At 41.6% G+C, this 13473-nt stretch overlaps 1 protein-coding gene across 1 annotated transcript in view; it reads right to left on the bottom strand.

Moving 5' to 3' along the window:
* LOC110584359 (contactin-associated protein-like 3) overlaps window positions 1–13473 on the bottom strand; it is a 141030-nt gene that overhangs the window by 52164 nt on the left and 75393 nt on the right. Inside the window, exons 8-9 of the mRNA XM_021694387.1 lie at window positions 11960–12131; window positions 3388–3494 (exon numbers count right to left, since the gene is read on the bottom strand). Coding sequence (XP_021550062.1) covers window positions 3388–3494; window positions 11960–12131 — 279 coding nt within the window. The remainder of the gene's footprint in view (window positions 1–3387; window positions 3495–11959; window positions 12132–13473) is intronic.

The raw sequence follows: 13473 nt of genomic DNA, 5'->3' as shown, positions 1-13473 counted from the left end.
TTCAACGTATCCTGATTTTTAGTTGAATTTTTTTATACGTGCAATAAATGTTTTGCTACCACAAGGCAAGTGATTAACATCTGCAGATGATGGACTTAATTAATGTTCAGAATAAGTTTAAATGACTAATCAACTGAGTAATACCTTCCATGTGCATCACTCATTTCCTTGACAGGAAAGACCCTTTGAAAACCTGAAAAGTAGCTAATGGCAGCCAGGAAAGAAGTACAGTAATGGTTCTGGCACAGTGCAGACTGGATCCCTCAGCACCCTAAGGATGAGACCTGGCATCCATGAACACAGTCCCAGCAAGTGGCCAGGCAAGAGTCACAGAGCAGAGTGATCCTAGTAGGGACAGAGGGGGCAGAGCGTGGGCGGAGAACTGGTGCCATTCTATACTCTATGGATTGTCTGCCCTTTAAAACTCTGCCTATTTCGAAGAATGAAGAAAATCCTGGAGAGGGGGTGGGGCAGGGCAGAGGGATTTTTCTCCCTTCTCACAGAAGAAGAAGATCAAAGTAATGTTCACTTGCCCAGGGATTTTGCAAAATACAACATTCTTTTATAAAATATGGCCAAGTGTCAAGTGTGTCAAATTAGATTGGCCCCCATCAATAGCACACCTAGCACCATCTACTCTGATGGCCACAGAGACAATATGGATCGCTTTCCCAGACGTGCTGGTATTTTGTCCACTCATGCTTATATTTCTACAAATACATAAATATGCTCGTAACCACCTAGAAGAATGTCCAGAGGGACAGACACAAAGTGATAACAGTGGTTACGTTTGGGTTGGGGCTGGACCTACCTGGGGACCAAGGGTAGAAGAGGAAACCCTAGGAAGACACTTGCTCTACATGTGAATGCAGACTCACTCACTGGGCACTTACACCAAAAACTAAAGGTCTCTGATCCCTTACTGTGGATTTGGAAATATCTCACCTTCATTTTGGTATACAGTTAAAGAATCACAATGAAGTCCATTCAGTTATTAGACCAAATCAAATTATTAAGGCCACAAGTGAAAGACCCTTTATATAACACCTGTGAATTTTTAAATCAGAGTTGTTTGGAATGATGTTTAAACCAGAGTTAATGATAACACTTTAGCAATCATTCCTTAGTCATTAATATTCAGTAGGTATCTGCTCTGTGTAAGACAACTTGTTAGATATGATGAGGAGACACTGTAAGTAGGAGGCCACCCCCATTCCTAGCTGCAACTCTAGACCAGTCACTTAGCCTCAGACTTCCCAGAAGTCCAGCTACTTCCAAATAGAGTTATCTTGGCAAGTTCTTACCTGGCACCATAATAGTAAATAGAGATGCGGGTAGAATTGCTCTGGGTGAACGTATGGGATTTTTAGGGGGGGGGTGAATCACCTCCCTTCGCCTGAAAAAACCTCCTGGCTCCTCTGTGGAACCCCCTGAGCTGGGGACCAGGTCTTCTCATCCCAACACTGATGCCTCCTTCCCTGGGGTTCAGTTCACATAAGGTTGGATACATGACAATCCGTTCTTTGCTCAGTGAATTTTCATGTCATGCTATCTCTCTAAAGACCCAGAGAGAGGAGACGTGCTACAAAAGAAGGGACTCAGAAATGTCGGCAGTCACTCTGGAAAACAGTATGGAGGTTTCCTCAAAAAGTTGAAAATAGAGCTACCCTATGACCCAGCAATTGCACTACTAAGTATTTATCCCAAAGATACAAATGTAGTGATCCAAAGGGGCACCTGCACCCCAATGTTTATAGCAGCAATGTCCACAATAGCCAAACTATGGAAAGAGCCCAGTTGTCCATCAACAGATGAATGGATAAAGAAGATGGTATATATACACAATGGAATATTACTCAGCCATCAAAAAGAATGACATCTTGCTATTTGCAACAACGTGGATGGAACTAGAGGGTATTTGCCAAGTGAAATAAGTCAATCAGAGAAAGACAACTATCATATGATTTCACTCAAAATTGGAATTTAAGAAACAAAACAGGAGCATAGGGCAAGGGAGGGAAAAATTAAACAAGACAAAATCAGAGAGGGAGACAAACCTTTAGAGACTCTTGATCATAGGAAACAAACTGAGGGTTGCTGGAGGGGAGGAGGTGGGGGGATGGGGTAACTGGGTGATGGACACTGGGGAGGGCACATGATGTAACGAGCACTGGGTGTTACATGAGACTGACGATTCACTAACCTCTACCTCTGAGACTAATAATACAGTATATGTTAATCAATTGAATTGGAATAAAAATAAATAAACTTTTTTAAAAAGAAATGTCGGCAGTGATACACAAAAAAAGGAAAAAGTAGAATAAACACATAAACAACAAAAGCCAATGATTAGAAAACAATGAGGATCTCCGGGCTCTGTCATAAACTTCTAGTAGGTAATGAATTAGGGGTCAATAAAGTTTGGCTAGCTGTGAAATTGAGAAAGTAATTCTTCAGGAAAGAGACTTGTGTTCAAGGTGGAAGAAATGGGATGGAGAGGGGGTCGAGAGCTCTGGCTGGCAGCTGTGTCACCACAGTCGAAGGAGCTGACCCCTCTCTTTCCTCAAGCGTACAGTGTGGAAAATAAAGCACTTACCTTCTAGGGCAGGTTTGATTAAAGGAGTTGAAACATGCAGAACTAGAGGGAACTAGGATCCCACAGGCATGGGGCAAGTTCCCAGTGTGTTAACCACCACCAGCATCAAAGAGCATCAAGATTGCCAAGGACCTGAACATTTACTTGTGCTCCTCTGGAGACTCTCCTCGTTTGATTTTATAAACACTGACAATCAGTAATTTGTCCTCTTTACTTTGGCAGACAGGACTTGAGAACCAAAGTTGGGTCCAACTCAAGGAACAGAACAAGTAACACCATCATGTCATCTAGATTGCTTTTTGTATTTTGGGGGGGGTGTTGTTTGTTTGTTTTTTCACTTTTTGTTATATTTTATCTTCCTATACTTATTTTCCTTTGCCTGCTATTTTTTTTTTCATCCTATTTGGTACTATGGATTTCTGCAAGCTGCCTTAACATCACTAGGAAATAAAATTGATTAAAAATAAACCAGACAAGGGCACCTTGTGGTTCAGTTGGTTAAGCGTTGGACCCCTGATTTTGGCTCAGGTCATGATCTCAGGGTCGTGAGATCGAGCCCCATGTCGGGCTCCACACTGGGCTGGGATTCTCTCCCTCCCTCTCCCCTGGCCCCTCCCCACCTCTAAAATAAATAAATAAACAAACCAGACAAAAATTAGTCTCTAAAATACCTACTGGTTCTCGTTGTTGCTTTCTAGCACACAGCTGCACAGATACAGACACATAGGCACCAAATCAGAAAGGGAAAATAGAACTGCACGGAAATCCGAACAGTGAGGCGTGAGGCTTACGGGAATGGCAGGTCGCGCCCGTGTAGCCAGTGTGCGCGCAGTCACAGGAGAAGGTGTCCCAGGACTGGGAACATTCGCCCCCGTGTTCACAGTAGCTGGGCAAACACCTACAAGAAAACAGATACACCTGCTATTTCCCACATTCGGTCAGGAGAAAATGTGTATCTTAGTGCTCACCTGCTACACTGAAACATGGTACTGACAGTGCTTTCAGGAGAAAAATGAGACCATGAACAAAACCCGCTGGGTCTGTCAAGAAGGTTTCCTAATGCAATACCCACCACAGACTAAGAAGCCCACCAGATGCTACCAGTTGTCCTGTATTGGCAGCAGGTAAATTTTCTACACATTGCATTATATCAAAAAATGTGTTTGCTTTTTCACAAATAAGGCACGATTGGTTTCATCCATGATCAGAGAGACGAAGTGCTAGCAATGGCCCCAGGCGGCCAGCCACACCTGTTCCCCTCGCTGCATCCATGTCCTTGCAGTGGGACCTGCAGATCCTTCCACTGAGAGGCATAGCCTACTTCAGCCTGGGTTGGGCATGGGATCTGCTCTGACAAATGGGGCATTAGCAAACTGATACATCAGAGGCTAGAAGAGTGTTTGGGAAGTGAAAGACCTATACCCAGAAAACGGTGATATATTGATGAGAGAAACCAGAGATGACACAAACCAATAGGAAGACATGCTATGCTCATGGATTGGAAGAATTAGTATTGTTACAATGTCCATCCTACCCAAAGCAGTCTACCTGTTGGATGCAGTCCCTATCAAAATGCCAGTAGTACTTTTCACAGAACTAGAACAAAAACATCCTAAAATTTGTACGGAACCACAAAAGACCCTGAATAGTCAAAAAAATCTTGAGAAAGAAGAACAAAGCTGGAGGTATAAGTCTAGATTTCAAACTATACTACAAAGCTATAGTAACCAAAACAGTATGGTACTGGCACAAAAACAGACACAGAGATCAATGGAATAGAAACGATAGTGCAGAAATAAACCCACAATCATATGATCAATTAATCTATGGCAAAGGAGGCAAAAACATACAATGGTGAAAAGACAGCCTCCTCAATAAATGTTGGGAAAACTGGACAGGCATGTGCAAAAAATGAAACTGGACCACTTTCTTATACCATACACAAAAATAAACTCAAAATGGATTAAAGACCTAAATTTGAGACCTAAAACCATAAAACTCCTAGAAGGAAACATAGGCAGCAAACCCTTGCACATCAACCTTAGCAATATTTTTCCTAGATATGTCTTCTCAGGCAAGGGAAACAAAAGCAAAAATAAACACCTGGGACTATATCAAACTAAAAAACTTTTTCACAGTGAAGGAAACCATCAACAAAACAAAAAGGCAACCTTTTGAATGGGAGAGGATATTTGCCAATGATATATCTGATAAGAGCTTACTAACCAAAATATATAAAGAATTGATACAATTCAACATCACGAAAACAAATAAATTAAAAAATGAGCACTGAATCTGAATAGACGTTTGCCCAAGAAGACATCCAGATGGCCAACAGACACATGAAAAGATGCTCATCACTCAGCATCAGGGAAATGCAGATCAAAACTACAATGAGATATTATCTCACTCTACTCAGAATGGCTAGAATCAAAAAGACAAGAAGTAACAAGTGTTAGGAAGAATGTGGTGAAAAGGGAACCCTTGTGCAATGTTGGTGGGAATGTAAATTGGTGTATCAACTATGGAAACAGTATGGAAGCTCCCCAAAAAGTAAAAATAGAAATAACGTATGATCCAGTAATTTCACTTCTGGGTATTTATCCAAGGAAAACAAAAACATGAATTCAAAAGGATATATGCACCCCTATGTTTATTGCAAGCATTATTTACAATAGTCAATACATGGAAGCAACCTAAGTATTCATCAATAGATGAATGGATAAGGAAGATGTGACATATATATACACAATGGTATATTACTCAGCCACAAAAAAATGAAATCTTGCTATTTGATACAACATGGAAGGACCTAGAAGGTATTATGCTAAGTGAAATAAGTCAGATGGAGAAAGACAAATACCATATTATTTCACTTGTATTTCTAATCTAAAAAAAAAAACTAAACAAACAAATGAGCAAACAAAAGACAATGAAAAAAAGATACAGACTCATAAATATGAGAGCAAACTAGTTGTTGACAGATGATGGGGGAGGGGAGAAGGGCAAAATATGTGAAGGAGCTTAAGAGATACAAACTTCCAGTTATAAAATAAATGACAGGGATGGAAAATACAGCATAAACAATATAGTCAATAATATTGTAATAACTTTGTATGGTGACACATGGTAACTACACTTTTCAGGGTGAGTGTTTCATAATGCATGTAATGGCTCAATCACGTTGTACACCTAAAACTAATATAATACAAGACTGCTGAATCACAGACCTGTACCTCTGAAACAAATAATACATTCTATGTTAAAAAAAAAAAAAAAGAAGAAGAAGAAGATAGCAGGAAGGGAAAAATGAAGGGGGGGGAAATTGAAGGGGGAGATGAACCATGAGAGACGATGGACTCTGAAAAACAAACTGAGGGTTCTGGAGGGGAGGGGGGTGGGGGAATGGGTTAGCCTGGTGATGGGTATTAAAGAGGGCACGTTCTTCATGGAGCACTGGGTGTTATACACAAACAATGAATCATGGAACACTACATCAAAAACTAATGATGTAATGTATGGTGATTAACATAACATAATAAAAAACAAACAAACAAAACTAATATAATACATCAACTGTATTTCAATTAAAATTTTAAAAAATTTAAGAAGTTAACTCGTTAGATCATAGACCTAAATGTAAAATACCAAACTGTTAAACTCCCAGAAGATAATGCAGGAGAAAATCTAGCTGACCTTGGGTGTGGTGATGACTTTTCAGATATGGTCTAGGAAAGAAAAAATAGATGATTTGGACTTCATTAAAATTTAAAACTTGGCGCCTGGGTGGCTCAGTTGGTTAAGCGACTGCCTTCGGCTCAGGTCATGATCCTGGAGTCCCGGGATCGAGTCCCGCATCGGGCTCCCTGCTCAGCGGGGGGGTCTGCTTCTCCCTCTGACCCTCTTCCCTCTCGTGCTCTGTCTCTCATTCTCTCTCTCTCTCAAATAAATAAATAAAAAAAAAAAAATTTAAAACTTAAGGGAATGAGAAAGAAACCACAGACTAGGAGATAGTCTTTGCAAAACATATATTTGACACAGGATGAATATCTAAAATATAGGTAAAACTCTTAAAATTAACAATAAGGGCAATGAACAACCAATTAAAAACTAGGTCAAAAGACTCAAAAGATCTGAACAGATGCCTTCCAAAAGAAGATAACAAGATGGAAAACACACATATGAAAACATGCCAGACATCATTAGTCATTAGGAAAGTGAAAATCAAGCCCACAACAAGATGCCACTTCACACCCACTAGGGTGGCTATAATCAAAAGATGATAACAGCTGTTGGCAGGGATGAGGAGGATTTGGGCCCTTCTACATCACTGTTTGAGAATGTAAAATGGTACTTTGGAAATCAATCTGGAAATTCTTCAGACAGTGAAACACAGAGTCACCACTGACCCTGCAATTTCGCTCCTAGGTATATGCCCAAGAGAACTGAAAACACAAGTCCGCACAAAAACCTGTACATTAATATTCATATCAGCATTATTCATAAGAGTCAAAAAGTAGAAATAACCTAAATGTCCATCAAGTGAGGAATGGATAAAACAAATTTGTTATATCCTTACAAAGGAATGTTATTCATCACAGCTTTGTCAATGATGTAGAAAAGAAGACCCACATGAATTTAAAGGAAGATTACCTGGGTCCCCACAAGCCACACTGCCTCTCTTGCTATATAGTTAAAGTTCTAAATATAGTCCCTCAAAAGCCTCATGCAATTACAGGAGCTATGTAATTACTTATTATCCTCTGGAGCTCAATGCCTATTTCTCTCAAGGAGTCAAAGGAATGGGTAACTTTGGGTTACTTCTACTCTATACACAGTTAGCACTCCTTTGCTGTTTGGGAGTAAGATGCTGGAAATGAGCCCAATTTCTTTCAAAGGACACACATAAACACTCTCCTGCTAGGTCTTCTGACATTTGAGTGGAAGACACCTGATTCTGTGCCAAGAACTAGAAGGTGCGCTTCTTGGGAAAATAGAAGGATGTCTCTTCACCTCCAAGGATTAGAGGGCACGTCAGTCTGCATCCAGGCCCTTCCCTTAGTGACTGTTGTCCCATGTCCTTGGCCTATTTAGGACAGTTTCCTTGACTACACACCTGAGGTTGGCTTTCTTACCCCAAACCTCCTGCTTTCCTGGCAGGACTCAGCATGCACAAGGAAGACCAGAGAGAGGTACCAGCTGTAGTAAGAAAACTAAAACGGCAGCACACTCCCACACCAGCGTATATCTTAACCTGACTTGAACACTGCTCCACTGCCAAAGACCTGGGGTTGGTGGGAACCACAAGTCCAGCATGCTGGCTATGCTTACAAGCAGATGAGGTGAGCTTAGTCTGTACCAGTTTCTTTGGGAAGGGAGGTTATGAACCCTACACACCGTGCATGGACCAGGTCCCTTCCAGATTTAGGGCAGATGCTGGCCAGAGTTGATGCAGAGGAGGCCAATCAGGATTGAAATAGTGCTTAACACCCTGGCCTCTAAAAAATTGCAAAGAGAACAGACTTTAGCCTAGAGGCGAGCCAATTCAGGAAATTCACTGGGTACTTGTCAGAATATGGGGGTAAAGCGTGCCTAGACTTAGAGCAGGAAAGATGAAGATTCATGGTGGAAATCTGGGTGGGACAGAGGACACTGGTGATGCATTTGGTGAATGGGCAAGGGTCTCGTTCCTGAAAGATGGAACAGAAGCAGGATCCTCTTCTCTACAGTGAGAAAGAGATCCCTGCTTTGAGATGGAGACTTCAATAGATGTCACCTTTAAGATTCTTCTCAACTTTAGGATTTTGTACTTCTATGATTCTCAAAATATCTTAAGATTTAATAACTAAACCTCTTGACTCTGTGCCTCCCAAAATCGTGCTTCTCCTCCATCACTATTCCACTGAGTGGTGATACCACCCTTCATCCAGCTGTCCAAGCCAGAACCTGAGGGTCATCCTGACAGGTCCCTCTCCACCCCTCCACAGCCACACAGCTCTTCAGCTTGTGATTCTATCCACCAAACACCGTGTACATCATCTATGTTTTTCTCTTCCCTACCTCAGTCAATCATCCTTTCTCACATGGGTAGGCAGCCCCTTATCTGGCCTCCCGGTCACACACTCTCTCTCTGCGGTCCACACCCAAATCATCTTCCCCTGTGGGCAGTATTGCTTAACTGTGCAAGTGGCTTCCTAGCACAAAGCCCTCAGTGATTTCCCAGGGAACCTTAGATCAATGTCCAGATTTTGAGTTGGCCGCCAGGCCTCTGTGGTGTAGCCCCTGCCCAGCCAGGCAGCCCCATTTCTCGCCAGCCCCTGCTCCTTGCCCTCAGACTCCCAATTTCTACAGTAGTCATGCTCAAACAGGCAGACTCATGGCTGCACTTTGGCTTGGGCACATGGCTGTACCTTCACTGGATGTCCAGTCTCTCTCACTTGACTGACGGATCCACCTTCCACCCCAGTGTAGGTGTCTCTCCCTCCTCTCTGACAGCCTGCCTCATCCCAGCACAAATTAGGTACCCCTCCCACATGTCTCCACAACCCCCCACAACTTCCACTTCGCTTTGGTCTACTAATCTCTAAAAACCAACACGTATAGTGCATGATGTTGCCTTTAGCATCTAGAAGATTAACGCTGGCCAAAGTCCACGGAAGTGGGAAAAGTGGCCCCATCGGTATAGTCCATGCCTAGAGGTGTTCAAGATGGCATTCCTGTGATCTTAAAAGAAACCTGGAAAGGACCGTGTAACCTGAGTTATATGACATGAAATCCTAATGTCCAAAACACAACTGGTGTAAGACACGGTCCCTCCTCACAGGAACCTCGTCCTTGAAGCCTTGTCCCCAAGAACCCACCACTGTCCCCATGTCATGGGAGCCTCGGGAGGACAGAGCACCATGTACATGAGTCTTTGTGTGGCTCAGGAAGGTCTCCTATATCCCCAGCAGATTTCAAACATCTTTTCATAACCTGCTGTGCCGTTGGGCCAGGAATGTTATTATGCATCATGAATTATTAACTCCTATGCCTGATGGATAAGAGTTACAAAATCACCTGCATTTTAATAATAAATCTCAGCTTCACCTGAGCACACCATGACTTGCTCTGGACAGGCTGGTAGATGGCTGGGCTCAGCACAGAGCACCCAGCAAGAGCCTGGCCATGGATGGCTGCTTTGTCGTATTTTTTACCTGAATCTATTTCGTGGTGCATTGAACATGGAGGTGGTAGGTATGGCCTGAAGCACTAAGGAAGAATGAACATTTCTAGTAGTGGAGAATAAGGACATGTTTTCAGATGTTAAGCCATAAAAACTATAAAAAAATTCCAATTATTGACTATATCAGCCAAAGTGCCAATAGCTCTTTTCATACCCACTTACAGCATTGCCATGAACCTCAATTTCTGCTTTGAGTGGAGAAGGTAACTTAATACCCTGGATCCCAGAGGTCTCCATCCATTGTTGGTACATATTTCTAAAAATCATTTTTAGGTGTGATATGGAAAACTTTTCTATTTTGGTGATATATATATAAATATATCATATATATATACCCCCACACATAGGCATACTTTGTTGTTGGTTTTTCATTTTGTTTTGTTTTGTTTTGTTTTTGGCTAAAAGACCTTTATGCACAAAGGGGCAACATGCATTTCTTATGTAAGAGAAATATTGTGATTACATCATATTTTGTGAGGAAATTCCCTGGGCACTTAAGTAACTTCCTGTGAGCTTCACCACTGAATTGACAACCTGGCCCCTGACCCCTGGCCCCTGACCCCTGACTCTCCTGAGCCACTGATGGCCATTCCCATGCGTGAGGGCTATACCCTACCTCCAAGCAAATATTTTTGAACCCCCTCCCAATACCAAGATTCAGGATTTCAGAGCTGGCTGAAGTTATAACTTACAGATGAAGCCAGTTTCTATGCCAGCATACATTTCAAAATCTGAAAATTAGGATTCAGAGTTTTTGCCTAATTCTTTGAATCTCTTTTCTCCCCTGCAAATGAATAGAATGTAAACTATACACATGAACATCTGCATTAAAGAAATCCCAAGCTCTTATGAGTTAATATTTTAAGTACTGGAATTTATGGTTTTCTAACACACTGCCAAATTGCAATGCAACTTGTAGTTTATTGGACACAACATGGAATTCCAGTTAGTGTTAAACTGGGAATAGATTTACTGCACAAAGCACTTTGCAAAGCATGAACTCTGAAGAGGGTGGCCACACACGGACTTGGGGGGGGTGTCTGGAGTGTGTTCGTTTATTCAACAGGAATATAAGGCAGTCCTACTTCAGGAAGGTCAAACATAGCAGGCACAGAAAGAAATTTAATGTGTTAAAGCTAAGCCATCCCTTTTAGCCAGAAAAACTGAAAGTCAGATAGCATGACAAACAAGTCAATTTGAATAAAGTTGCAATGCTTAAGGATTTTAACATGCTAGTGTTTCAAAGCTTCTCTCTTTTTTTACAGAGGTATAATTGACTTATAACATTATATTAGTTTCAGGTGTACAAGAGAATGATCCCATAGCTGTATATATTGTGATATGATCACCACAGTAAGTCTAGCTAACATCCAGCACCACACATAGTCACAAAAATTTTTTTTTTCTTGTGATGAGGACTTTCAAGATCTACTCTCTTAGCAACTTTCAGATATGCAGAACAGTATTAACTAAAGTCGTTAGGCTGTGAATTACATCCCCACGACTTACTTAGTTCATAACTGGAAGTCTGTGTCTTTTGTTCACCCATTACCTCCTTCACTGAACTGGTACAGTGCTCAGTATATGGTAACTGGGTTCCTTCCATTCTTTGTTGTGTTTACATGACTAGAAATCCCCAAAGGCTCAACCTTTCCAGGAGGAAGAGTTACTTTTCATTTTCCACGTAGATAAGGGAGCATGGGGTGCATCCCGATGACCACATGTATCTTTTAACTTACTGGTCCTCGAGATGATTCCTCATCTCTTTAGAACATTCTAATCTGTTTTGTGCAGTAGAAGAGTTTTTAAAAGTATTTATACTCATAGTATTTACACCCATCAATAATTATAGCACCACGAATAGGATCCTGTAAAAACTAAGTAGCTTGGGGACATACACAAGGAAAATTCATGACAGTGAGTCTTCTAAGAAAATATCATTTGAAAGGAGCAATTGTTTAAAATTAAAGATTGTCATTTTCTTGTTTTCAATTAATTATAACTTTTCCATATGGATTGGATATCTTGAAGAAAGAAGGGGCTAGAAGGAGGTGCTCTCTCTCAGCGGTTCATTTGTTTTTAACCTACTATCAAAACATTGAAATCAAGAATGCTAAAATGACATGGGATGGCTTTACCTGTCCGTGAGGCTGCAGGTGTCTATCTGGAGGTCACGGAAACTCCCCAGCGCCCCCTGCTGTACTGTGATGGGGTCCACCGCCTTGTCGCCAATGGAGATGAGCCTCAGGCAGCCCTGAAACCCGGCCAGGGGACCTCCACATCCAGGGCCAGAGCTGCTGTTGGGACAGCCTGAATGAACATGGAGACACACAAAGGAGAAAGTCAACAGTCGGGACCAAAATAGTGCACAGATTTTGTACATGCAAGTTTGCTGCCTCCTGCTGTTTGCAGACGCCTGAGGATTATTAGGCTTCCTACACGCGTTGCAAGGCTCATGCTCCTCATGGGGGGCGGGGCGGCGGTGGACGGCTGAGAACAGACGTTACTGGTTTTGGTAAAGCACAGAAATAACAACTAGAGCCAGGCTTATGGACAGATGAGCCAAAGGGAGGATGTAAAATCCTATCAGTAGAGTCAAGGCCCATTTAATTTAAGCAGAATTTGATTTCTCTTTTGAAAGCGCCCAGAATAAATCACTCCTTTTAGCATGATATTAAACTATATGAACTAAAGGCTATGGGACAACAGAATCAGAAAAAAAAAATCACAGGCCTAATAGGACTTGCGAAATTTAAAATGCTTGAGAAATAATTATGTATGTGAAATTTCTACTCTGTCTGCGTGTGTGTGCATGCACGAGCATAGTTAGAACAATGTTTGATTAAAAATGGTCAAAGACATCTAAGAAGAATTTATACTTACATTTCCAGTTGTTTCTGAATGAGGCATTTTAGTCAAATACCTTTTAACATTAACACGCACACAAAATTAACAAGTATCTCAATGATATGGCACTGAAAATAATGGAGGAAAATTAGCATATGGACTATTCCATGCAAAAAGAAATGGGCTTTGATTGTTCTCAATAATAAGAGTTAAATTTTTACAAGTTCTGCTGCATTCACTAATTGGCTTGCTGTAAATTACTGTTAAATTAATTAAGGAAAGAAGCCATCAGACTGAGGTGACTCACCAAAAGCTTTAATGGCCTAGGAGAGCAAACCAGAATCTGAGCCTGTAAATGCCTCAAGGTTCTGAAATCGGAACCTAAGGACAGCCAACCTCAGCAGCCAACCAGGCTTTAAGCTATAGCTAATCAATAATTTCCTCTCTTTGTTTCCACACCTTCTCTATATAAGTCCTTCCCCTGGCTCCTGTCCACGGAGCACCCCTAACCACTTCTACTTCGGTGTTGTGTGATTTGAATCAATGTTTGCTCAAATATACCCTTAAAAATTTTAATACGCCTCAGGTTATCTTTTACCATTAAAACCACAATTCCTGGACAGTGGTTTTATTTTATTCCCCTGGGTTTCCCAAGAAGACAATCCTATTGTAACAATGATGAGCAAGGACACAGCTTTGAAATCAAAGTCAAAACCGATTGGGTTCAGAACCACCTCCTTCCCCACGTGTGGGGCCAGCAGGGTGGAGTGTGCTCTCCCACCCTCCCTTGAGTTGCCCTCTGAAG

This window comes from Neomonachus schauinslandi, chromosome 13 (genome assembly GCF_002201575.2).
Source record: "Neomonachus schauinslandi chromosome 13, ASM220157v2, whole genome shotgun sequence".
Lineage (NCBI taxonomy): Eukaryota > Metazoa > Chordata > Mammalia > Carnivora > Phocidae > Neomonachus > Neomonachus schauinslandi.
The sequence above is the reverse complement of the archived record's forward strand: the minus strand, read 5'-3'. Positions and strand labels throughout refer to the sequence as shown.